The sequence below is a fragment of the Pyrus communis genome, chromosome 17 (assembly GCF_041283825.1).
Source record: "Pyrus communis isolate YQ-2024b chromosome 17, ASM4128382v1, whole genome shotgun sequence".
Taxonomy (NCBI): Eukaryota; Viridiplantae; Streptophyta; class Magnoliopsida; order Rosales; family Rosaceae; genus Pyrus; species Pyrus communis.
Window position 1 is genome coordinate 8,251,653 of NC_142581.1, and position 27,273 is coordinate 8,278,925.

General features: G+C 35.8%; 1 protein-coding gene and 1 pseudogene across 2 annotated transcripts; both read left to right on the plus strand.

The window, feature by feature from the left end:
* Window positions 1-6,029: 6,029 nt before the first annotated feature.
* Window positions 6,030-8,829, plus strand: LOC137707638 (cytochrome P450 724B1-like; annotated as a pseudogene). Its single transcript, XR_015958122.1, has 6 exons — window positions 6,030-6,252; window positions 6,369-6,691; window positions 6,809-6,961; window positions 7,250-7,504; window positions 7,671-7,758; window positions 8,321-8,829. The product of XR_015958122.1 is annotated as a cytochrome P450 724B1-like (transcript).
* A 7,179-nt stretch (window positions 8,830-16,008) lies between these two features.
* On the plus strand, window positions 16,009-19,244 carry LOC137707511 (putative cinnamyl alcohol dehydrogenase 1). The gene is made up of 6 exons (XM_088689618.1): window positions 16,009-16,257; window positions 17,274-17,387; window positions 17,480-17,710; window positions 18,103-18,388; window positions 18,556-18,706; window positions 18,794-19,244. Exons 1-6 carry the CDS (start codon window positions 16,163-16,165, stop codon window positions 18,988-18,990), a joined length of 1,074 nt encoding a protein of 357 aa, XP_088545744.1. The 5' UTR covers window positions 16,009-16,162; the 3' UTR covers window positions 18,991-19,244.
* Window positions 19,245-27,273: the final 8,029 nt, after the last annotated feature.

Here is a 27,273-nt window from a genome sequence, read left to right on the forward strand (position 1 = left end):
AATTTTGTTACAACAAGTGTCCGTGCATCCAAACTTAATGTTTGGCGAGGAGACGTCGCTAGAACTGCTAGAATCGGAGACGGAAAAATCGGGATTTTTGTCAGATTGACTAGAGTCGGTATTTCTAATTTCTAAAGCCTGAATAAGTTGAACCTTCTCTTCTTCAGAGATTTGTAGCTGGTTAATAACATTTTTAACCTTGCATTCATTTGCATAATGACCAAATTTACCACACTTGTAACACTTTCCCTTTTTATTTTGAAAATCCTTTTTAGACTTTCTAAAAGGTTTTTTGTTTGAAGATGGTTTTTCATAAAATTTATTTGTCTGAAAAGGTTTGTTGGAAGGTCTTTTGTTTTTATAAAATCTGGATTGATGTTTAGAAAACTTGCTGGTTTGTTGGGCTTTTTTCTTTTTACTCGAAGGAGCGATTGGAGGTAAACCGTATTGTTCACAAAATGTTCCAAGTTCGTATTTAGCAATAGATTTATCTTTATGAACTTGTTTTGAAATCTTCATGTCGATACACATTTTCAATCCTTCCTTTTGAATAACATTAACTATGTTACCATAAGTAAGGGTATGATAAGGTATGACACCTTCTTCATTTACTAAAACATTTCGAATTTTGTGAGCAAAAAGATTGGGTAAACCATTGATAAATTTTTCTTTCCAAAAAGGTTGATTACTATCTTCCCGAAGCATAACTCTGGATATGAAAACATCTTTATACCATCTGAAATCACTTAAGGTTGGACACCTTAAATTACTCAGTTGGTCGTGAATACGCGTAGTAACGTTGCTGGGTGTTCCTATAAAGTGTTCTATAATCGTATAAAGTAAAGTATTTACTCCGTCGGGTATTCCCTGTCCTATCGTTTCGTCAAAAATGGGAAATCCTTCCTCATCTTTTTTGACCGCAAAGCGTATTTCATCTCTGGACTGAGAAGTTAAGTGCTTCTCCCACCAAGAATGAAGCATTCCAGTGAAACCAGTGACGAGAAGATCAACGATTTGTGTTTGTGTAAAATTGTGATTTGAAATGTAGCTATTAGCAACCATGGACATGTGTTGAAGTTTGTTCAAAAGTTCTTGTTCGGATAAGCCATCTATGTTCCACTCATAAAGTTTGTCGGCTGAAACTGAAAATTGATTTTGAATATTTCGTTCTTCAAATTGAAGGTCAGGAGGAGTTGGCCTGGGATACCAGTTTTTTGTGAGAGAAGTAGGGTTGACCGGATGAGTACGAATACGTTTTAAATCAAAAGTTGGTTGAAGATCAATGTTTTGAAAAATATTTTCAATATTTTGGATAGCAGAACTAGTTTCCGTGTCCTGAGAAGAATCAGAAGTATTTTCTTCTTCGACAGAAACATCATTGTTTTGCAAAACATTAACAACTTTCTCTTTTTTGAGCTCAGTGAGCATATGATCAATTTTTTGTAAAGTAGTCATGGATTTTAAAGCAGTGGAACTTGAAGCAGTATCAGTAAAATTTACTAAAGGTTTTTCTTTTGGAGAAGAAATTGGTTGAGACAATTTGTCGATTTTGGTTTCGATTTTGTCTAACTGTTTTCCAATAGTATGAAGACTTTGGTTTGTAAAATTGTTCTGTTCAATGACAGGTTTAAAACCAGAATCTTCTTTTGGAATTTTGAAAGGGGTTGCGGGGATGTTGGTATTACCAGTGGAAATCAAAATAGTTTCTTTGGGAGGATGACTGGAGGAAATCAAAGTTTTGTCTTCCTTAACCCAATTTTCTTTGGTAACAACCGTAACTTTATTTTTTGTTTCAAAATGTTTTTCAATAAAATCAAAGAAAGATATTTCAAATTGGTATTGTTCTACAAAAGCTTTCCATTCGGCATATATGGCTAGCTTTTCTTCATCACAATACTTTTCTCTAAAAATATTTCTTCTGGGAATATTTTCCTCAGAAGCGATGTCAGCTTTAAGCTTCCTCCATCGGATTTTATGTGGTTTGTTTAAAACAAGTAATTGGTGATTCACCGATGTTGTTTCAAAATCAGAAGGAGTTGGAGAAGTGGGTTCTTCATGGTTTGGAGGATGATAAACAGGATGTGCAACTTGTGAAGAAGTGTCGACAGACTTTAATTTGAGTAAATCATTGACTAGATCTTGTTGTGCAGCTTCCTGCTCTTTTAACTTTTTGTTTACTAAAGATTTGATCAAATCTTGATCTCGACCCAGTCTATCGGTTGACGTGGATCCAGAAAAAGACTGTCTGCTAGGAGTAAAAGATTTGTGTGACAAAACTGATTCACAAGATTTTCTTGCTGGACGATCAAAATTGATTTTAACTGTGCCATCAAAATATTGTTCAATGTTGTCAAGATTAACGAGGCTGTTTTGGACGGAAACCGGCTTACTTTCATTAATTAAACACCAATCTGAGGGGAGACTGATGTCTGACCACCTAATGGTTCTTGGTACTCTAATGTTTGCGCTTTCTTGGGTTGTTTGGATTAAAAGAGTGTGGTCGCGAGGACTTTTGTTCAAAGCTTGAAAATTCATGTTTGTGCCAGTGACTTTGTAATAAACTCTAAAAATAAGTGCCAAAGGTTGTGTTCCTTCCAGGACTTGGTACCCGGAGGTTTTGATATTAAGAGTAAGAGCTTTCAAAACATGTGGGTCTGAAAGACTTATTGTGAGATCTGGAAAACAATCAAAATGGATAGGTCCGTTATAAAGACTTGATTCAATCATTCCAAGAATACTATCGTTAAAATCAGTAAATCGGGCGTCACGAAGACATAAAAGAATAGACGTATTAAGACCTTTTCGTGTTAAAGGTTTAACAGCGATTTGAACTAAACCAATGTGAAGATAGTTATGACCGTTTTTGCGATGCGCTTTGATTTGTTCTGGAGAAAATAATTGACAAGTCTCATGTTCTTTGCTAAGAGCATAAGCCTTCTCAACTGTTTTGACGTGATGTTCGGATTTAAAAGAGGTCAAAGACCATTTTTTCTTGTAAATATTTTGGGTTGAAACTTTTGGAATGTTCCAGTCGGAAAAATCAATACTTTCGTCTGTTTGAAAATCCAGTTTTTGTTCTTCATTGACAATGTCAGGTATAGTTCCTAAGGTGGATCTAGAGCTAGTGCTGGCCATTGAACTAGATCTAAATAATCTACTCATGAAATGCACAAAACAAGTATACTATATGCAAGACTTAAAAGATTCACCTTCCTCGTATGTCTAGACTCTTCCCCCGCTCATGCGCTCCGCTCATGCCTCTCCTGGGACTTATTGTTTGGACCACGTCTTACTGTTTGGCTGGAAGAAAGAAGAACTGAGGACCGACGATTAAGAAATGCAGATAAGATACAAGTATGTGAATAGCAATGAACAGATTAGATAGATGCTAATGCAATTACCAACCATATATATATATATATATATATATATATATATATATATATATATATATATATATATATATATATATGATGATTAGCTCTTCTCCTCCCCAGTGCTTTTGTTTGGAATGCTAAACTGACGTTATATGAAGATCTGTTTGTCTTTTTACATCCATGTGTTTGTAATTAGGCATTTTTATAAGTACTAAATATATAAAATAAGCATATGCTCTTAATCAGTGTAGCTAACAAACTTCACAAATAATCTACGGGGGCTTTGAATTTTAGTCGACCTTGATCCTTGATACAATATGATAAGTCAAAGTAGAAACGTGGATTAGCCGACCTTGATCCTTGAAAGATACTGTGACTTGTGTTATCATGCAATGACTTTGATTAATATAGCTTTCTTTATGTGCTTAGGTATAAGCCTAATTGTCGCCCTATTAAATATGCGAAGCTCCTTCTCTCCTGCCCAGCAGGTGGGTAGGTATGTCGCAGACGAGAGATTTAAGCACCTTCTACATGTTATAATACTTGTGGAGAAAATCATAGATTTAAGCATTGAGTGTTTAAACATTATTTCACATGTTATAATACACGTGAAAAAAATAATATATTTTTTTGTTCCTTCATTTATTTTATGATACGTGAAGTACCTGCTTAAATATCTAACACTTCGAAAAATTTTACATCGCAAACAAAGACTCGAAGCTTTTGTGTGACAGAAATTTGGGTGGTGTGACTGGTGTTTGTATGTAACTATGAAAAAAAAATGTAACAGAGAGCATGCGTAAGCATGTATGTCGGGAACATTGATTTGGCAGTTAAGTAAACTTTTTAATTTTATGTAGAGAATTGTTAATAAGGTTCTTTTAAAAATTGGATTCTCGACTCTCTGTAATTTCATATTTTTTTATCAAAATATTTGTTAGATGGACACAAAAATTAATGTTAAATTGTGAAATGACTTTTGAGTCTCTAGTTGGCATTCTCTTTTATGTATTAAAGTGTGCAACGTTTTTTTTTTTTTTTTTTGAAGAACAAGTGTGCAACGTTTTGTCAGATTTCAAATCCATGGAAAATCGAACTAGACCTCTAACATAAGAAAATGATATATGCACTCAATGTCTTCTTTTTGCACATATTTATTTATGTCCCTTAACTTTTTTGTTTATTCAATTTAAAAATCAAGAATAAACAAATATGTGTAAAAGGAAAATAAATTATGTGCTGAAATTACTTTCCTTAACATATGCTTGAACCCATAATCATAAAAGCATCTCTAATGTATTGGAGATTTAGAACTCCAAATATAAAGTAAAACATCTCCAATGCACGGAATACTTAAAAGTTAGGACTCATATTTGAATTTCTAGCGAAATAAGATTGAATTTTGATTCCAACCACTTCAAATGTGCATACCCAAATGGTTAAAACTGAAATTTAGAACTCAAAATATAAGAATAGGTCTAAAATTGGATACTGCCTTATAAATATTTGTAAGATGGACACAAAAATTAATGTTAAATTGTGAAGTGACTTTTGAGTCTCTAGTTGGCATTCTCTTTTATGTATTAAAGTGTGCAACGTTTTTTTTTTTTTTTTTTTTGAAGAACAAGTGTGCAACGTTTTGTCAGATTTCAAATCCATGGAAAATCGAACTAGACCTCTAACATAAGAAAATGATATATGCACTCAATTTCTTCTTTTTGCACATATTTATTTATGTCCCTTAACTTTTTTGTTTATTCAATTTAAAAATCAAGAATAAACAAATATGTGTAAAAGGAAAATAAATTATGTGCTGAAATTACTTTCCTTAACATATGCTTGAACCCATAATCATAAAAGCATCTCTAATGTATTGGAGATTTAGAACTCCAAATATAAAGTAAAACATCTCCAATGCACGGAATACTTAAAAGTTAGGACTCATATTTGAATTTCTAGCGAAATAAGATTGAATTTTGATTCCAACCATTTCAAATGTGCATACCCAAATGGTTAAAACTGAAATTTAGAACTCAAAATATAAGAATAGGTCTAAAATTGGATATTGCCTTATAAATATTATATATATTTTTTATAATCACTATCTCGATAATAAAATGACCATTGTATCAAATATATATATATATATATATATATGTATATATATATATATATGTATATATATTCACATAACTATATACACTCGTCAGATAATAATGCATTAAAAACATATAACTAAATATAAGATTTTGAATTGGAGATGAAAACCAAAAGCGACGACCTTTTTAAAACGCAAATATAAGAATATAAATTGCGAAATGCTCTAATTCCTTTTTACCTTATTAATACAATAATCGTTGTTGTAACAAAGTTGATGGGATTACAATCTCTCCCTCTTCTCTCCTCTCCTCTGTATCCCTAGACTGTGGGTCTAGATCCTAGACCAGCTTACCTCTCTGACAAAGTTGATTCAACCGACAGTAATAATCTATGGTATATAGACGTGTAACATATGTAGTATATAATACCCTCTCTCTTTCCTCTCCATATATATTATCCGCGTAGTGTAGAGTTGGACACCCATCACCATCTTAGTTCACTGTATACTGAACAAGAATCAAACCCCAGTCGCTCGAGCTTACAACTTTGTTCATGGCAGGAAGCACTTTTCGGCTTGTTCTTCTAATTGGCTTTTTTGGCTTTCTTTTGGGTCTAATTCTAAACCAGTTCTTGCCCTTAACGTTGTTAAGGCTTAATGGTACTGGTCCACCTAGGGGCTCTTTTGGGTGGGGCCTCTGTTGGGAGAAACTCTTAGCTTCTTGAAGCCTCATCCTTCTAATTCTCTTGGTGCCTTCCTTAAACACCATTGTTCTAGGTAATCGAACATCAATATTCTTTAATTCATATATGTTTAAAAATTATTTGTTTAGTTTATACACATAACTAATTAAAGGGTTAGAGTTAAATATGGTTAGTTATGTTTTAATTCAGGTATGGGAAAGTTTTCAAATCCCATTTGTTCTTGTCTCCCACAATTGTGTCATGTGCAAGAGCTGAACTACATCATACTTCAGAATGAAGGTAAGTTATTTGAATGCAGCTATCCAAAGCCTATCCTTGGCATCCTTGGAAAATCCTCCATGCTTGTGGCTGTGGGTGACACTCACAAGAGGCTCAGAAATGTGGCTGTCTCCTTGGTCACCATCACCAAGACCAAGCCTGAGTTTCTTAGTGACATTGAAGCCACAGCCATTGGCATACTTCACTCTTGGAAAGATAAATCACAAGTCATCTTCTGTGAGGAAGCCAGAAAGGTATTTTTGAGTTATATATTATCATGGATTAGTATATATTTTTCTCTCTTTCTTTTATGTTGATCATATGGTTTAATTACACAAATATTAATTATTTTTGGTTCCACGTGCATGCAGTTCACATTTAATGTAACAGTGAAGCAAGTGCTAGGCTTAACCCCAGATGGGCCACAGACTACACAAATTCTTGAAGATTTCCTGACTTTCATGAGAGGGCTCATTTCTCTTCCTCTCTATATTCCTGGAACTCCATATGCAAGAGCTGTTAAGGTACCTAATATACGAATAATGTTTTACGCAAACTTGTTTTGCAAAACAATGTTTATTTTGCCAAACTGTGAATCAGAATCATAAATTTAAATAAAAATCAACATAATTAATGATTGTAAGTATGTTTATATATATTGTTAGATAGTCTGACAAGAGAACATTTTCCTCCAAGATAAAAATCTCTATATCTTTTTAATACAAAACCAGCTACGTGTATGGGCTCTCTTCTTGTTGATTACAAAAAAGTAGCTAGGCATGTAGTGTGACAATTATTATTTCTCTTTACAGGCTAGAAGGAGGATATCTTCAACTGTGAAAGCAATCATAGAGGAAAGAAGAAGAAATGCAGATGGGAGCACTAATTATTGTACTAAAAGAAGTTATTTCCTTGAGATACTTCTGGAAGTTGAGACCTTATCTGAAGATGAGAAAGTGAGTTTTGTCTTGGATTCTCCATTGGGTGGCTATGAAACCACCTCTCTCTTGATGGCCATGGTAGTTTATTTTCTAGCCCAATCACCATCTGCTTTACAACGATTAAAGGTAATTAATTACCCAAAACACTTATCTCCTCTTTCATACAAAGCTTAATTACTAAGTTACATTTGATTAACTTTCTTTAATATATCAATTATTTATAATTAATTTCTCGTTTTTGGCTTAGACAAAATGATATTAATTTTTTAATATTTTATTTTTTGATATACAGGTAGAGGATCAGAACATTAGAAGAGTGAAGCAGAAAGATGAGTATCTGACCTGGGAAGACTATAAAAAAAATGGAATTCACCCAAAATGTAAGACAAAAAATCTCATTAATTTTTTTAGTATTTTATTATATAATTGTTCAAGCTTTATTCTTTGTCAGAGATTTAATTTGCACAATTTTTTTTTTTTATAATACTTGCATCCCTCTCACAGGGGATGATCTCATTCCCCACTTACAAATAATGTATCTTTATAGTTGAAATTTCATAATTGGCATGTTAAATCTCTTAACCTTCATTTGAAGATCATCTCTATAAAAAAATCATGCGAATTGGATATCGTTCACTCATCTAAATGTATCAAATAAATTAACGGTGTAGGTACCAAGTAGCATATTCATGAAGAAACCGTTGATTTATAATTTTTGTAGAGATAATTTTCAAATGACGATTAGAAGAGTGAACTGTCCCGGTTAGAAAACTTTTATAGTAAAAATATGTTATAAGTAAGTGGGAGAATGAGTCCACCCCCAATTGAAGAATGCAAGCATTTACATGTATGTCATTTGCAGGTCATTTGCAGTGTGTGACGATCGATCTGTTAATTAATTAAACAAAAAAATATGTGGTTTTTTTGTGCAACTTTCTGCAGATTATTTAATTCCATCTGGCTGGAAAGTTTTACCATTTTTGTGGAGCTCATTTAGACCCTTCTCTTCATGCAAGTGCTCTTGAGTTTGATCCTTGGAGATGGAAGGTATGACACATATTAAATTCATGATTCAATCTAATAGGACTTTTCTACAATGGACCATCCAATTTTCATTAATATAATTTTGTCATCACTACATTGTTGATCGCATCTCTCTTATAAGGGTGAGGTGCATAATTCAAGACTACAAGGACATGAAATTAGTCTATTTGTTACTTTGGCCAGTTTCCAGTTAATTTTATAGATGAATTATTTTCCATTCAACAACTTTCGTCAACAAATTAATTTGAACTCGGGACCTCATCAAATAGAGTCAAAACAAGGTGCTATTGGATGTAACGATGGTTGACTACTTATACATGAGCATATGGGCCATAAACAACATGAAGTGTAATTCGTAATGTTTGTAGTATATTCTTATTGATATATTATCTATAAACACAATAATGATCCTGTGAAAAACATAATTTGGGCAGAAAATAGATCGCCGAACAAGATCTCATAGGCTGAGGATTATTTCAGTTGTCTAGCGGTCCAGTTTTCCTCAGCTGTGCTCACAACAATGACTTATATGCTCTACAGTGCAATAGGGTAAACTAATTGCTCTCAAACGCGAGAGGGTAAATTAATTCCCCGACACCCATCTGGGTAAGCTTTTCAGCGCAAGAGGGTAAACTAGTTGCTCTTCATTGCGAAAGGGTAAACCAATCCCTCGACACCTATATGGGTAAACTCTTCAGTGCGAAAGGGTAAACTAATTGCTCCCAGTGCAAGAGGGTAAACTAATTCCTCAACACCCATTTGGGTAAGCTCTCCAGTGAGAGATGGTAAGCCAATCCCCCCGACACCTATCTAGGTAAGCTCTCTAGTGCAAAAGGGTTAACTAATTGCTCTTAAGCGCGAGAGGGTAAACTAATTAGACATCCATCTGGGTAAACTCTTCAGTGCAAGAGGGTAAACTAATTCTCTAATAACCATCTGGGTCTGCTCTCCAGAACGAGAGGATAAACCAATTCCCCAACACCCAACTGAGTCTGCTCTCCAGTGCGAGAGGATAAACCAGTTCCTCAATACCCATCTGGGTAAGCTCTCCAGTGCAAGAGGGTAAACCAATTCCCTAACACCCATCTGGGTAAGCTCTCCGGTGTAAAAGGATAAACTAATTCTCCGACACCCACCTAGGTCTACTCTTCACTAGAAAGGGACAAACTGGCCATGAATTCCCACACTACTACTTATTTTGATGTGATTAGTTAACGATTTTCATATTCCACAGATCTTTATCATGTTGTGATGTAGGCGACACAGCTCAAATGATCAAATACTCGAATACCAGCTAAGCAGCAAATGGTCAGGGGGGTAGCAGCCGATGACGAACTCAACATCTCAATGCCCCAAGAAGCCAAAATTCACGACCATAGTGACTTTGTGGGTTCATTAGCCTTTTTTGAAGCAGCGTGCCCAATAGACGGTTTTATGGCTAAAAGTTTTGTAAGACACTTCAACCAAGCTGAGCAGCTTAAACCGTGGCTCGTGCCATGCTACTTCCTCGACCCATGCTGAGCCATCCCTTGGCTCCAGCCAATCTGTGGCCCTTGCCACACCACCTCATTGGCCCACGCCGAGCTGACTCTTTGCCCCTGCCAGCCAACGTGCCGCACCATCCCAAAGGTTACCCCGCGACAGCACCACCTCAAAGGTTGCCCCGCGACAGCACCACCTCAAAGGTTGCCCCGCGACAGCACCACCCAAGAAGAAGACAAAGAAAATTAAGTTTTTCTTACCTTGGTGCGACACAGAGAAGACAAAGAAATCAACAGAAGACGGTTCTTTACATGGGCAAGCGAAGAAAAATACTAGGGGAGGGGGAACAAATATCCTCTAGCTTTCTCTCTTTCTTGTAGTGATAAATGATTGCCCTCTGAAGTTGATTTAATCCCCTACTTGAGGTAGGCTTAAATAGGCTTTGGTGACGATTTATTTCCCTTTCCTAGAAACATCTAATTCCAAGTCCAAGTATATGCATCAAAGTTGGGGATCTTTACACCTACTGCCCTTTCCTGCGAGCAACCTAGCATGTGTGGGGGCATTTGTAGAGCCAAAAATAATCCCAAAAATAGTGGAAGTGACACGTGGAATTTTTGGACAAGAATGACGAAATTACCTTTGGCACACCAGAATTCCCATGCGCATGCAATGGATAATAACGGCTCAATCAAGGAAAAGTAAAAGGTGATCAATATGGAATTTATTTCATATTCCTCTCATCACTCCTCATCAATCCCATATTGATTTTATTCAAAAGGTAACTCCCAATACTTCTTGTTTAAATTAGGAGTAATTGCTATGTTAATTGCAAGATATTATACTACACTCTCCACCCAAAGGGCCAACCATTCTCCTAATAATACCCCTCTTATCCCACTAAAATGCTAAGTCATTTACTACCCGAAAACTCCTAAACACATTCTTTTCATAATTCTAACTTTGGCATCGGAGATTCTTTGGCCAAACCCCCCTCACCCCCCTCCCCCCAAAATTCATCATGGGTGCGTGAGGCTTTTGGCCTTAATCAAATGTGTTATTATTTTGCAGGTGCATTTTCGTCAAAGGAATAGATGACAGAAATTTACATCCACAAATATGTTCTAATTTGAGTCAAATGGTAATGTCATGTGACTGTGTTTATGGTAAACTGAAAAATTGCTCGTGAATCTGTTTAAGGATGCTGGCAAATTGCAAAATGATCACGTTAAATTTAATAAGTATCAACTAACAAGCATTGTGTAGCACACAACTTGATTGACTGGAAAAAAAGGTCTCCTATATTGTTATGTAAATGTAATATATATGTTGCTCATGCTTTGCACGATTCGACTCGAAATGTAGTTGTTTTTGTTGTTTTAGAACTAATAGTTAAGTTGAATCCAGAACTTATGTGTGGAAGACAAGAGAGGGAGAGATCAAACTAAGAGATGGAAAAAATGTTTGATACGCAAAAAGGAACGATGAAGAGGGAGGATAGGATAGTCATATTGAAAATTCATTAACGACTATTGTTCGGCGGTGTTTGTGCAAAAGCTATTTTTTTTTACTGCTTCCAATTTCTGCTTTGAATTGTCATGATTTAAATTAAAAAAAAACACACACACACACACACACAAAAAGTTTGCTCGAGTTACCAAACACAAATTGGAGTTAACTTTTTTTTACCCTTACTTACAAAAAAAGTTAAGCAGTCCCAAATCAGTACTTAATAAGTTTTATATTTTTTTTTATAGTAAGTTAGTGAATAAATTTTCAAAATTTGGTACATGACATCATATATGATAAAATTTCCGACTTTTAAAGATGAAAATAAGAAGCTTGGGTGTTTATGGACTCAACAAAACTTCTCTTCTAAGTGAATAGACAGTGAAAAAAGGGCTTTGAGAACGGAAAATGCTTGGAAAAAGTTTCATGGCTATGAGGCTGTTGGAAAATGAAACCCTTTACCATTTAATTAAAATGGGATCAGGGATAGCCTAAGGGCAGGCCACGAATTGCGACCGCCAATGAAGAAGGTATATGTAGTCTAACTTCTTTCAGATTATTTCTTCCATTATTTCATTTTTCATATATTCATGTACGTATATCGTTTAATTGAGATAGTCCTAATAAGTGACATTACCCAATTTGTTATATTAGACATAATTAAACATTGAAACATTATTGTGACAGCCCGTCCTGAATTATTTGTACCGTATGTGTGAAATGACGATTTTGCCCTTGGTAGTTATTTGTCATTTTGGGGTGATTGTTTTGTGGTTTTGTTGGTTGCATCTAGACCACACACTCACCCACATCCACATCATCTCCTTCCCCCTGTGTATCTTTCTCTCTCTCTCCTTCTCACTTGTACGGACGAGACTCAAAACCCTTGCAAACGTGATGGATCAAGGTGGAAAATCGTGCCTTGTGTTCGTGAGGATCATACGAGTTTAACCATACCAATTTCAGGTAAGGAATCCTTCGATTTCACGTCGAACCAGGAATCTCCGATTTGGTCACTGTTCATGCACACGTGAATTATTGACTTTCAGGGAATTTGAAGCTTTTAGGAAGCTTAGTGAGGTCCTTAGGAAGTTTGGGGTGGTTCGTTTAGTGGAATTGGACATTGGGATCGTGAGTTGCAAGTTTGGCCGATTTTTCTTGAATTTCTCTGACGACATCTCGTGATCTTTGGGGCTTTAAACAGGTAAGGAAATGTTCTACAAGTTAAGAGCTTCAATTTGGTACTGGTTTCTTGAAATTTGGTTGAAAAACGAGCAAGATATTAAGATTTGAAAATTTTCCAGTTTTCCGGCGACGACAACGGTACCGGAAGGGTGCCGAAGAAGACAAGGGAATATTCCGTTAAGTTAACAGAATATTCTTAACGGTGTCAGGTTAGTTTTAACAGAATCTGTTAGTTTTCACGGAATATTCCCTAATGGCGGTTAGGGAATCCGTCAGTTTTGGCCGTGCGTGGGGGTGCGTAGGGCCGTGCCCTCGCGATGCGTGGAGCCTCGAAAAATTATTTTAAAAATATGGGGATGTTTGTGAGGTTGAGTCGATCATGTTAGTGTATCCAAACATCCCATTTGAGCATTGTATGAGAAGTTATTACCTAGTTTTGGTTATGTGCTTTAAATTGACGATTTTATAGTTGTTTCGCATATAGTTGAGACCTATCCTGAGGACAAGCGCAATTACTCGAGCCTTGGGGGCTACGACCCTTCCACATACGAGTGGGCTTTTGGTTTTCCTTAAATACCTATATACTTGTGGTTTTTCCCAGAAAATGAAATGGAATATTTATATGTTTTAAATGCCATGCATAGCGTTTGCCTATTTATTTATGCATTAGTAGTTGCATATATGTATGTTTAGTGCTGCGGACGCACATGTAAGTGCCAGGTAAGTTTATGGTTTATGATTGTGAATTAGTGGTTATGTGAGATGCATTGAGAGCTCATAACTTGCACCCCCAGTGTTAGTGCTCCCGCCCAGAGTAAGACACAGTCCTTCACGTGATGTTCACCTCCCACACCACACGCTCATCTTGGATCCAAGTTAGGTGCACAGTCCTATCGTACAGACCACTATAGGTGGTTCTGACTTGTAGGTGACCCGCGATTATTCGCCCAGTCTTCACGTGATCGTAGCACTTGAGCGTATTTATTTACACCCAGTCCTGTCGTACATACCACTTTAGGTGGTTCTGACTCGTGTGCAGGTATAGTTAGTGAGTTGGGGATTTGAGCTCTAGATTCAACCGTACAGGTCACGTTAGGTAACTCCGGCTGACATATTACTTGCATTGATTAACATTACCTGGGTTACTTACATTTTATGTGGAGGCATTCGACTTGGCATATTTCTAAACATGTTTTTGATATATGTGTATATTCTATTTTCTAGGAAACTATACAGGTTTTACGGCGAGGGGTTAGAATTTTTTATAATGAAATGATTTTCAAAAGCTTTGTTTTTGCCCACTCACACTTTCTGTTTTGCGCCCTTCCAGGTTCTAGTTAGAAGCAGCTTTGGTGGTTCACAAGAACTTGACGGTGGTTCTGACAGAACATCACAAATGTAGGATCACCTTTGGGTGTTGTGTATTTAGTATTCGTTCTTCTGGACTGCACTTAGGTTTTCTATGCTCTGATTATGTTTATCACACTTAGTCTCACACTAGTGTATTACTTTAATTAGTTTATTTAGTAGTTTGGTTTTTATTTATTCGTACTTTTATTATTATCTTTTGTTTTTCCACTGTGCATATGGCTACGTCACCTTCACTTGACGGCCAGCACGCCTTGATTTTCGGTTGGGGTGTGTCATTATCCTGAAAGGCTTATTTTCAAGATTGACTTTTAGGACATATCTCCAATAACAATGTCATATAGCTTCTGCGGAACACAACTATGCACTTGTTTCATGCAAGTCATTTTGTAGATTCAAGTATGCAGCTGGTTGATATAAATTTTGTTTACAATTACACAAACAAAACATGAGAAAAATAAATAAAAGGGTTGTTAACACAAATGGTCATTGAAATTGAAGATCGATTAATGTCGCAAATCAATGTGGTCACGTCATAATTCTATCAAACTTTTTTAGTTATGTGCTGATTTGACACATAACTAAGTACCAACAAGCCTAATTTTAGGTTTTGCTAGTTTTGGTGCTTGTCGTTTTGCTTTCTTTCAGGGGTAAGGTACTTGCCCTTTCACTCTTTGTTTGTACTTTTATTCTATTTAATAAATTTATTCCCGTCTTTCCATTATAGCATGTTAGAATGAATTTGACTTTGTTGTTTATTAAAAAAAAAAAGTTGAAAAGGTCAAACAAATTGGAAATAAGAGGAAATTACAAATTAATAATGGAAACAGATTCTATTTGGATCTCTTCCACTAAGACTACCAGATCAAGTGATTTGGATCTTTAAAATTTTATCCAACGATAAAAAATTATTATAGCTTTTAAGGAATCAAAACAGGTGAACTGTTAGATAAAATTTCAAAGGTTTGGATCACTTGATCTGGTGGCTTTAGTGGAAAACATCTGGAGATGATCTCTTTCCATTAATAATGATATCTACTTCCTTCCTTATGGGGACATCTATGGATAGTGATGTGTTCAGGAAAGATAAGATAGATTAGAAAATGAGAGAATCCTCGTCCGCAAGTGAACCTGTTGAACTGTGCTTAGGAACAGTGTTTTTCTCATTGCGCTTTAGTATATATAATTTGACTTTGTTGTTTATTAAAAAAAAAGTTGAAAAAGTCAAACAAGTTGGAAATAAGAGGAAATTACAAATTAGCAATGGAAAGAGATCCTTACCAGATTTCTTTCACTAAGACTACCGGATCAAGTGATCTGAACATTTGAAATTTTATCTAACAGTAAAAAATTATTATAGCTTTTAAAGGATCAAAACAGGTGAGCTATTAGATAAAATTTCAAATGTTCAGATCACTTGATCTGGTGGTCTTGGTTGAAAAGATTTGGAGAGGATCTCTTTCCATTAATAATGGTATCTACTTCCTTCCTTCTAGGATCATCTATGGATAATGATGTGTTGAGGTTGAGAAAATTTTCATTGTGACGAGAATATAGGTGATACACTACGTGTTTTTATCCAAATGATGAAAATTTTTATTTTTTAAGTTATTAACTTTTTTATAGTAACACATGGTATATCACCCCGTATACTGGTTATACTAAAAAATCTCTCGTTCAGGTTAATCACGGCATATTGAATTAGTACAAATTTTGGCATGAAGAAGTAAGATTCTCTCTACTCCTATTTTCATTTCTTTCTCTTTCTTTCTCTCATATTTTGTTTTTTGTCGTATTAGTTTTATAAAATATTAATATAGAATATCAATATAAAATATCATGCAGGAAGATAGGAAAGATAAGATAGATTAGAAAATGAAAGAATCCTTGTCCCCAAGTGAACATGTACCCAGGTACCCAGGTACCCGGGTACCGAAGTCATCACTGCGTACGTTACTGGAGGTGATCACGCATGCTCTTGCGTCACCCAAAAACCTGCACGTAAGTCTATAAATAGTGAAATAGCATCTCCTATGACAACCAAAACCCAAAAGCTTCAACTGTTCACCAAGATAAAAAACCCAAAAACCTAGAGCAAAACGACTTTTTTCTCAACAATCTCTTTAATTTCTTCCCAATTTCTGGGGAGCCCTCTGCATATTTACAACAAATTATTAAGGGTCCCAATTATTAAGCATGAGCTCACAGACGAGTAGTGTCAATGGAAACTGCTTGGGATGGGCTGCAACTGATGAATCTGGAGTTCTCTCGCCGTACAAGTTTACCCGAAGGTAACTAAATTTGTATCAGTTTTAACAAAACAGAAACGGAAAAATGTGAACTGGATTTTTTATTTTTTATTTTTATTTTTTGTGAAGTACATCGATATTTTTACACTAAGAACTAAGAAGATGGGAAGTTTGGCCTAAGCCACAAAGTGGGTAGCTTAATTTGGTATTGAATTCATTATTTACGAAATTCGAACTTAAGATCTCTCACTTTCTAGTGAAGAGAAATACCAACTGTAATACTAAATGGCTGTGAACTGAGTTATATATGTACGTTATTGGATGGCTAGATAAGCGTAACTTGCAAGACTAGCCATAATTAGGCATACAACTCACATAAAATACATATTGTTCTTGTATTAACTAGAGACAACTACCATTACGTCAATGACTAGTAGGAGTGTGTATCTACATATATATATATATATGTATGTATTTTTTTTATTTTTTTTGCGGGGAACTGAGTTATATATGTACGTTATTGGACGGCTAGATAAGCATAACTTGCAAGACTAGCCATAATTAGGCATACAACTCACATAAAATACATATTGTTCTTGTATTAACTAGAGACAACTACCATTACGTCAACGACTAGTAGAAGTGTGTATCTACATATATATATATATATATTTTTTTTTCTTTGCTTGATTTCACCTGGTTGATACCAAAACTTTAGTGGCATTCACTCCTTTGAAGTGATCTGCTAGAAGTAGAAAGAAGTATAGTGCCATTCCTTTTTATAAACACAACGCCCTTAATTTGTTATACTGATATGCAGCTTGTGATATCTTCCCCAAAGTTAGTGGCAATGCAGTCTTTGAACTAATATAAAATATTGATGGAAAATAATTAAGAAATACACCTTAGGCCTAATAAAGTTCGATGCAGCTAGATCACGAATTGAAATCCGGATACAATTATCTAAAGTACACTAAATGACTACTATATTGAATTTACATGCTATATATGTAATATTGATAGTTTTAATTAAACGAAGGTTGAGTTAATGTATTCAGGAATCTTCAAAACGATGATGTTTCGATAAGAATTACGCACTGCGGAATTTGTTATGCTGATGTGGGTTTTCCAAGGAACAAGGCTGGCAACGCCATGTATCCAATGGTGCCTGGGTATGTCTTGATTTATTATGTTACATATATGACTGTTATTACATATATTTCCTTGAACTGACCTATTTTGTCTATGATTGATTGTACAACAGACATGAGATTGCTGGCATTGTTCAAGAGGTTGGTCCAAACGTTCACGGCTTCAAAGTTGGTGATCATGTTGGAGTGGGAACTTTTGTTAATTCATGTAGAGATTGCGACTATTGTAGAGATGGCCTAGAGATTTCCTGTGAAAAGGGAGCAATTTTAACTTATAACCATGTTGATGCTGACGGCACGATTACAAAAGGAGGGTTTTCCAGTTACATTGTTGCTCATGAAAGGTTAGTATTCTCCATGTCAAATGTAATGTGTCAACCTGTACTTCTGTATCATCATCTATTAGGATATGTTCAGTTTATGGTTTTAGATTTTGTGACCATCGACCCTGCGTATTTGCAATAACTGCAATGCGACTGCCTAGACTTATAGTGTCTTAATGCTCAAGAAATCCGGAAACAGTACGAATCTATCCGGAAACAGTATGATATGTTAAATTTATGGTTTTAGATTTTTTGACTGTCGAGTGTCGACCCTGCGTATTTGCAATAACTGCAATGCAAGTGCCTATATTTATAGTGTCTACATAATTAATTGCTTAATGCTTAAGAAATTCGGAAATAGTACGACTCTGTCATAGATGAGGACGTTAACTTTGTTCTTGAAATTATTATAGGTACTGCTTCAAGATACCAGAGGGCTACCCCTTGGCTTCTGCAGCACCTCTGCTTTGTGCCGGCATTACTGTTTACTCTCCAATGATCCGCCATAAAATGAACCAGGACGGTAAATCACTAGGTGTGATTGGCCTTGGTGGTCTCGGACACTTGGCAGTGAAATTTGGGAAGGCTTTTGGACTAAACGTGACAGTTTTCAGCACAAGCTTATCAAAGAAGGAGGAAGCTCTAAGTCTGCTTGGTGCAGACAATTTCGTTGTCTCATCCAACCAAGAGGAAATGACGGTAAAATTTCACAAGTTGATATAATTGTTTACGGCAAATTGATTCGTGCAATTTAGTTTTGTGTGTACATTCCGTTTTGTTTCCCATTCCAGTCTTTCGCGACACTTAGCATACGAATTTTTATTCATCTGATTTTGTTATATCGACGATTTTTACTGTTTATGCAGGCCCTGGCTAAGTCGCTTGACTTCATCATCGACACAGCATCTGGTGATCATCCATTTGATTTGTACATGTCTCTGCTGAAGACTGCTGGTGTTCTAGTCTTGGTTGGGGCACCAACCGAAGTTAAATTAAGTCCCATGAGCTTGATTATTGGTATGTTAACACTTTTAATACTCACAACTTTCTTTTTTAAGACAAGAATTATAGATCGTTTTACAAAATATATTGACTATTTGTCAGGTATGAAGTCAATTTCTGGTAGCGCAACGGGAGGTACAAAACAGACGCAGGAAATGTTAGACTTTTGTGCTGCTCACAAAATTTATCCAAACATAGAAATAGTTCCAATTCAGTATGTGAATGAAGCTCTTGAGAGGCTGATCAAGAGGGATGTGAAGTACCGTTTTGTTATAGATGTGGAAAACTCCCTAAAATGATGAGGAATCGATATTTCTCTTTGAATTCATTGAGAACTTGGTATGAGGATGAAGAAGTTGGTATGCAACAGGGTTGCGGTTAAATTTTTCAGTTTTTTTTTTTTTTTTTTTTTTTGCTAAGAAGCGAATGTTGTCCTACTTTGATATTTGTTATACGTGGAAGTGTTTGTACTCAATTTTTAAGTAACATGTGATGTAAGTGAGTTAGAACTTTAAAGAATTATATGAAATAAATAAATGAGTTTAGCCATAAATCACAATAAATTCTTGTTTTTAGCTTGAATAGATTGGCACCACTACGTGTATCGCCCACGCCAACAACGTACTCATGTATTACATTGAGTTTTCCATTTTTTTTATCACTTTAAAATTTACCTTGAGATTTGATTTCATTTTGCTTTCGGTCCATGGATTAATTAGAGGAAATTTCAGAAGCCCAATTAAGCAACTGTTCTTCAAGTAGAGGATAAGCAGTCCATGTTAGGAAAACGGGCATTTGGGCTGATATGTCCTGTAATCCTCCTGTTTGTAACTAAGCGCCAAAGTTGAAATTATAAATATGCCTCATACAATTTTCTTTTTGTTTGACTTTCAATTCTTCCTTAGCCCTCTAATTATTTAAAGCTTGACAATTGGCTTTAAACTATCAAATTGTCATGTAGACCGAATAATGAAGAGCTAACTACATTTTTTTAGTGGATGTGGGGGTGTCAACTTGAGACTGAGTTCGATCAAGTGAGTAGAATATATGTGGTGGTGGTGTCGAATGCGTCGCTGACTTTTGTATTCAAGCGATCATGGGCGAGGAAGGAACATGTCTTGGCCTTGGGTTTTAGAACCTAAATACAAGGTTGCTAGTCACTGTGAAGTTCAATAAGGTTCAACTTTAAATGTGCTGAACACTGAGAAATCTGGTAACACCTCATCACCAAGAGGGTAGTGAGATGATCTCTTTCACTAAGAAAACCAATGGCTCCTCGATGGCAGAGACTTGGATAAGTAACTAGCCAAACTCAAAGTAGTGCTATTAATCTAAACTGAAGGAATTTCTCAGTCCCCTGATTCTACAGCTCCAACGTTGTTAATCCAAATTGAAGATGTTGTCAGTTGTCAACATAGTGTTGTTACTCCAACCTGAAGTTGACGAAGGAGTTAGGTGAGTTAGTGACATCTCAGAGTACGAGAAGGATTAGCATAGAGCGAGGTTTTGCGCATGGCATTTGTGTGTTGAGTTGAAGAACCACTTCTATTTATAAGGTAGGATTTCGTGGTGACCAAGCTAGCTGAAGTAGAATCCTAATAGAACTATATTTCTTCGGTGCTTTTCTAGATATCTATGATATTATCCCTTCACTAAACAAAACCAATCCACACATGGTCTCGGCCACTTCGACTTGAACTAGGATTCTGAACCTAGCCGTGTTCTGGATTAAATTCACTTGTTATTTGATCAGTCACAAGTCTTGACTCTTGTAATAATTCGAATCTTATCAATATCTACCATGATCCTTAGCAATTTCAATTTAATTAGAACTCGATTGAATCATTCCTTCCATGGCTGAACATCACCTGACTTGAGAAATCAATATTGGGCAGAGAACCACAACCTTTTAACCCAGTCATCTCTCTTTTGCCCAAACCTAATATTTAAGGCCCAAACATGTATGCGTTGAGAAATATGAGTAATCAATGATCCAATCATATTAGATAACAATAGCCTCAATTTTCTCTTCTATTGCATGATTGTGCATCAGCCTGGTGGTTGGAAAATAACCATCTTCAGGTGTGAAGGTGAGAGGGTAGACAAAAAAAGGACAGACTGAAATAATGGCTGCATCACATTTTTTTTTTGAACAAATAATAATATGCTACGGGAGTGGGGTAGTGGGCTACTCCTCACACTGGGGTTAGTTATAATAATGTGGTTCAAATTCCCTTTTGGCAAGAATCGAAACTATGACCTTTCACTTACAAGTGAAGGGAAATACTGCTAGACCGTAGTAGTAATTGGCAATGATTGCGTCACATTTGAGTATTTATGAAAATTTTGTATTGCCAAGGGCCTAACTTAGCTTTCGCCCTAGGATCCTTAATTAGCCATAACCAGCCCTAGATGGGATGGCAAACAATAACTACGTTTTTCTTATGATCAATGCCCCTATTAATTGCATATTTAGAATTTGAAATTTGGGCTTTTGTGTGAATGGGTAGACCGATATCATGGTGTCATGAACTAATCATACAATGTTACATTGCTTGTGCGGGGCTTCACGATAACACTGCACTTGTTTCAAGCAAGTCATTTTGTAAATTCAAGTATGCAACTGGAAATGAAACAAATTTTGTTTTCAATTTACACATACGAAATATGGGAAAAAAAAGAAAATGGTACGGGTAATTACCAAAGGCGGGTAAAGAATCTTACATTTCTCAACTCCTGGGAAGAGACACGGGAATTACCAAACCCAACCTTAGTATTCTCCATGTCAAATGTAATGTGTCAACCCGTACTTCTGTATCATCATCTATTAGGATATGTTTAGTTTATTGTTTTAGATTTTGTGACCATCCACCCTGCGTATTTGCAATAACTGCAACGCGAGTGCCTAGACTTACAGTGTCTTAATGCTCAAGAAATCCGGAAACAGTACGAATCTATCACAAATGAGGATGTTAACTTTGTTCTTGAAATTATTATAGGTACTGCTTCAAGATACCAGAGAGCTACCCCTTGGCTTCTGCAGCACCTCTGCTTTGCGCCGGCATTACTGTTTATGCTCCAATGATCCGCCATAAAATGAACCAGGCCGGAAATTCACTGGGTGTGATTGGCCTTGGTGGTCTCGGACACTTGGCAGTGAAATTTGGGAAGGCGTTCGGACTAAACGTGAGAGTTTTCAGCACAAGCTTATCAAAGAAAGAGGAAGCTCTAACTCTGCTTGGTGCAGACAATTTCGTTGTCTCATCCAACCAAGAGAAAAAGACGGTAAAATTTCACAAAGCTGATACAACTCTTTACGACAAAATGTTTCGTGGAATTTAGTTTCGTGTATACAAAATTGTGCTTAGCATACGAACTTTTGTTCATCTGATATTGTTATATATAGGGTTTTTACTATTTAATTATGCAGGCCCTGGCTAAGTCACTTGACTTCATCATCGACATAAATTGATATTTCGCTTCGAATTCATTGAGAATTGATACGAGGATGAAGAAGGTGTGTAACAGGGTTGTGGTTAATTTTCAGTTTCTGTTTTTGCTAAGAAGGGTTGTGGTTAAATCACAGGCCACATAATATCAACCACAGAATTTCATTAAGTCAAATCTAACGGTCAAGAGGGTGTCCCTATTTTTTTTTTTAAATGGAGATCTCTTCCCTTAATGTCTTCCTATATATATGATTTTTAATAGTATGTGAGTGAGTTTGAACTTCAGGGAATCTAATAAAAATAAATAATGAGTTAAATCATATATCATGATAAATTCTTGTTCATTGAATGAATTAGTACCATCACGTGCAACGGTCATGCCAATAATATACTCATGTATCACATTCGTTCTTATATTTGAGCTTTCTATTTTTTAATCACTTTTATATCGACCTCGAGATTTGATTTCATACATGACATCATATATGATAAAATTTCCGACTTTTAAAGATGAAAATAAGAAGCTTGGGTGTTTATGGACTCAACAAAACTTCTCTTCTCAGTGAATAGACAGTGAAAAGAGGGCTTTGAGAATGGAAAATGCTTGGAAAAAGTTTCATGGCTATGAGGTTGTTGGAAAATGAAACCCTCTACCATTTAATTAAAATGGGATCTGGGACAGCCCAAGGCCAGGCCACGAATTGCGACCGGCAATGAAAAAGGTATATGTAGTCTAACTTCTTTCAGATTATTTCTTCCATTATTTCATTTTTCATATATTCATGTACGTATATCGTTTAATTGAGATAGTCCTAATAAGTAACTTTACCTAATTTGTTATATTAGACATAATTAAACATTGAAACATTATTGTGACAGCCCGTCCCAAATTATTTGTACCGTAGGTGTGAAATGATGATTCTGCCCTTGGTAGTTATTTGTCATTTTAGGGTGATTGTTTTGTGGTTTTGTTGGTTGCATCTGGACCACACACTCACCCACATCCACATCATCTCCTTCCCCCGTGTATCTCTTTATGTCTCGAACTCTCCCTCTCTCTCTCTCCTTCTCACTTGTACGGACGAGACTCAAAACCCTTGCAAACGTGATGGATCAAGGTGGAAAATGGTACCTTGTGTTCGTGAGGATCATACAAGTTTAACCATACCAATTTCAGGTAAGGAATCCTTCGATTTCACGTCGAACCAGGAATCTTCGATTTGGTCACTGTTCATGCACACGTGAATTATTGACTTTTAGGGAATTTGAAGCTTTTAGGAAGCTTAGTGAGGTCCTTAGAAAGCTCGGGGTGGTTCGTTTGGTGGAATTGGACATCGGGATCGTGAGTTGTAAGTTTGGCCGATTTTTCTTGAATTTCTCTGACGACATCTCGTGATCTTTGGGGCTTTAAATAGGTAAGGAAATGTTCTACAAGTTAAGAGCTTCAATTTGATACTGGTTTCTTGAAATTTAGTTGAAAAACGAGTAAGATATTAAGATTTGAAAATTTTCCAGTTTTCCGACGACGACAACGGTACCGAAAGGGTGCCGGAGAAGACAAGGGAATATTCCGTTAAGTTAACAGAATATTCTTAATGGCGTCAGGTTAGTTTTAACAAAATCTGTTAGTTTTCACGGAATATTCCCTAACGGCGGTTAGGGAATCCGTCAGTTTTGGCCGTGCGTGGGGGTGCATAGGGCTGTGCCCTTGCGACTCGTGGAGCCTCGAAAAATTATTTTAAAAATATGGGGATGTTCGTGAGGTTGAGTAGATCATGTTGGTGTATCCAAACATCCCATTTGAGCATTGTATGAGAAGTTATTACCTAGTTTTGGTTATGTGCTTTAAATTGACGATTTTATAGTTGTTTCGCATATAGTTGAGATCTATCCTGAGGACGAGCGCAGTTACTCAAGCCTTGGGGGCTACGACCCTTCCACATACGAGTGGGCTTTTGGTTTTCCTTAAATACCTACATACTTATGGTTTTTCCCAGAAAATGAAATGGAATATTTATATGTTTTAAATGCCATGCATAGCGTTTGCCTATTTATTTATGCATTAGTAGTTGCATATATGTATGTTTAGTGCTGCGGACGCACAGGTAAGTGCCAGGTAAGTTTATGGTTTATGATTGTGAATTAGTGGTTATGTGAGATGCATTGAGAGCTCATAACCTGCACCCCCAGTGTTAGTGTTCTCGTCCAGAGTAAGGCACAGTCTTTCACGTGATGTTCACCTCCTGCACCACACGCTCATCTTGGATCCAAGTTAGGTGCACAGTCCTATCGTACAGACCACTATAGGTGGTTCCGACTTGTAGGTGACCCGTGATTATTCGCCCAGTCTTCACGTGATCGTAGAACTTGAGCGTATTTATTTACACCCAATCCTGTCGTACATACCACTTTAGGTGGTTCCGACTCGTGTGTAGGTATAGTTAGTGAGTTGGGGATTTGAGCTCTAGATTCAACCGTACAGGTCACGTTAGGTAACTCCGGCTGACATATTACTTGCATTGATTAAAATTACCTGGGTTACTTACATTTTATGTGGAGGCATTCGACTTGGCATATTTCTAAACATGTTTTTGATATATGTGTATATTCTATTTTCTAGGAAACTATACAGGTTTTACGGCGAGGGGTTAGAATTTTTGATAATGAAATGATTTTGAAAAGCTTTGTTTTTGCCCACTCACACTTTCTATTTTGCACCCTTCCAGGTTCTGGTTAGAAGTAGCTTTGGTGGTACACGAGAACTTGACGGTGGTTCTGATAGAACATCACAAATGTAGGATCACCTTTGGGTGTTATGTATTTAGTATTCGTTCTTTTGGACTGCACTTAGGTTTTCTATGCTCTGATTATGTTTATCACACTTAGCCTCACACTAGTGTATTACTTTAATTAGTTTATTTAGTAGTTTGGTTTTTATTTATTCGTACTTTTATTATTATCTTTTGTTTTTCCACTGTGCACATGGCTACGTCACCTTCACTTGACGGCCAACACGCCTTGATTTTCGGTTGGGATGTGTCATTATCCTGAAAGGCTTATTTTCAAGATTGACTTTTAGGACATATCTCCAATAACAATGTCATATAGCTTCTGCGGAACACAACTATGCACTTGTTTCATGCAAGTCATTTTGTAGATTCAAGTATGCAGCTGGTTGATATAAATTTTGTTTACAATTACACAAACAAAACATGAGAAAAATAAATAAAAGGGTTGTTAACACAAATGGTCATTGAAATTGAAGATCGATTAATGTCGCAAATCAATGTGGTCACGTCATAATTCTATCAAACTTTTTTAGTTATGTGCTGATTTGACACATAACTAAGTACCAACAAGCCTAATTTTAGGTTTTGCTAGTTTTGGTGCTTGTCGTTTTGCTTTCTTTCAGGGGTAAGGTACTTGCCCTTTCACTCTTTGTTTGTACTTTTATTCTATTTAATAAATTTATTCCCGTCTTTCCATTATAGCATGTTAGAATGAATTTGACTTTGTTGTTTATTAAAAAAAAAAAGTTGAAAAGGTCAAACAAATTGGAAATAAGAGGAAATTACAAATTAATAATGGAAACAGATTCTATTTGGATCTCTTCCACTAAGACTACCAGATCAAGTGATTTGGATCTTTAAAATTTTATCCAACGATAAAAAATTATTATAGCTTTTAAGGAATCAAAACAGGTGAACTGTTAGATAAAATTTCAAAGGTTTGGATCACTTGATCTGGTGGCTTTAGTGGAAAACATCTGGAGATGATCTCTTTCCATTAATAATGATATCTACTTCCTTCCTTATGGGGTCATCTATGGATAGTGATGTGTTCAGGTTGAGAAATTTTTCATTGTAACGAGAATATGAATAGTACATTATGTGTTTTTATGTAAATGATAAGAAATTTTATTTTTTAAGTTGTTAACTTTTTTATAGTAACACGTGGTGTACCACCCCGTATACCGATCATATTGAAAAATCTCTTGTTCAGGTCAATCAAGGCATATTGAATTAGTACAAATTTTGGCATGAAGAAGTAAGATTTTCTCTTCTTCAATTTTCATTTTCTTCCCTTTCTGCCTCTCATACTTTGCTTTTTGTCTCATTGTTTCTATAAAATATCAATATAAAATATCAATATAAGATATCATGTAGGAAGATAGGAAAGATAAGATAGATTAGAAAATGAGAGAATCCTCGTCCGCAAGTGAACCTGTTGAATTGTGCTTAGGAACAGTGTTTTTCTCATTGCGCTTTAGTATATATAATTTGACTTTGTTGTTTATTAAAAAAAAAGTTGAAAAGGTCAAACAAGTTGGAAATAAGAGGAAATTACAAATTAACAATGGAAAGAGATCCTTACTGGATTTCTTTCACTAAGACTACCGGATCAAGTGATCTGAACATTTGAAATTTTATCTAACAGTAAATAATTATTATAGCTTTTAAGTGATCAAAACAGGTGAGTCGTTAGATAAAATTTCAAAGATTCGGATCACTTGATCTGGTAGTCTTGGTAGAAAAGATTTGGAGAGGATCTCTTTCCATTAATAATGGTATCTACTTGCTTCCTTCTAGGATCATCTATGGATAATGATGTGTTCAAGTTGAGAAATTTTTCATTATAACGAGAATATAGGTGATACAATACATGTTTTTATCCAAATGATGAAAAATTTTATTTTTTAAGTTATTAACTTTTTTATAGTAACACATGGTGTACCACCCCGTATACCGGTCATACTAAAAAATCTCTCGTTCAGGTCAATCACGGCATATTGAATTAGTACAAATTTTGGCATGAAGAAGTAAGATTCTCTCTACTTCTATTTTCATTTCCTTCCCTTTCTTTCTCTCATACTTTGTTTTTTTGCCTTATTATTTCTATAAAATATTAATATAGAATATCAATATAAAATATCATGTAGAAAAATAGGAAAGATAAGATAGATTAGAAAATGAAAGAATCCCCGTCCCCAAGTGAACATGTACCCAGGTACCCAGGTACCGAAGTCATCACTGCGTACGTTAATGGAGGTGATCACGCATGCTCTTGCGTCACCCAAAAACCTGCACGTAAGTCTATAAATAGTGAAATAGCATCTCCTATGACAACCAAAAC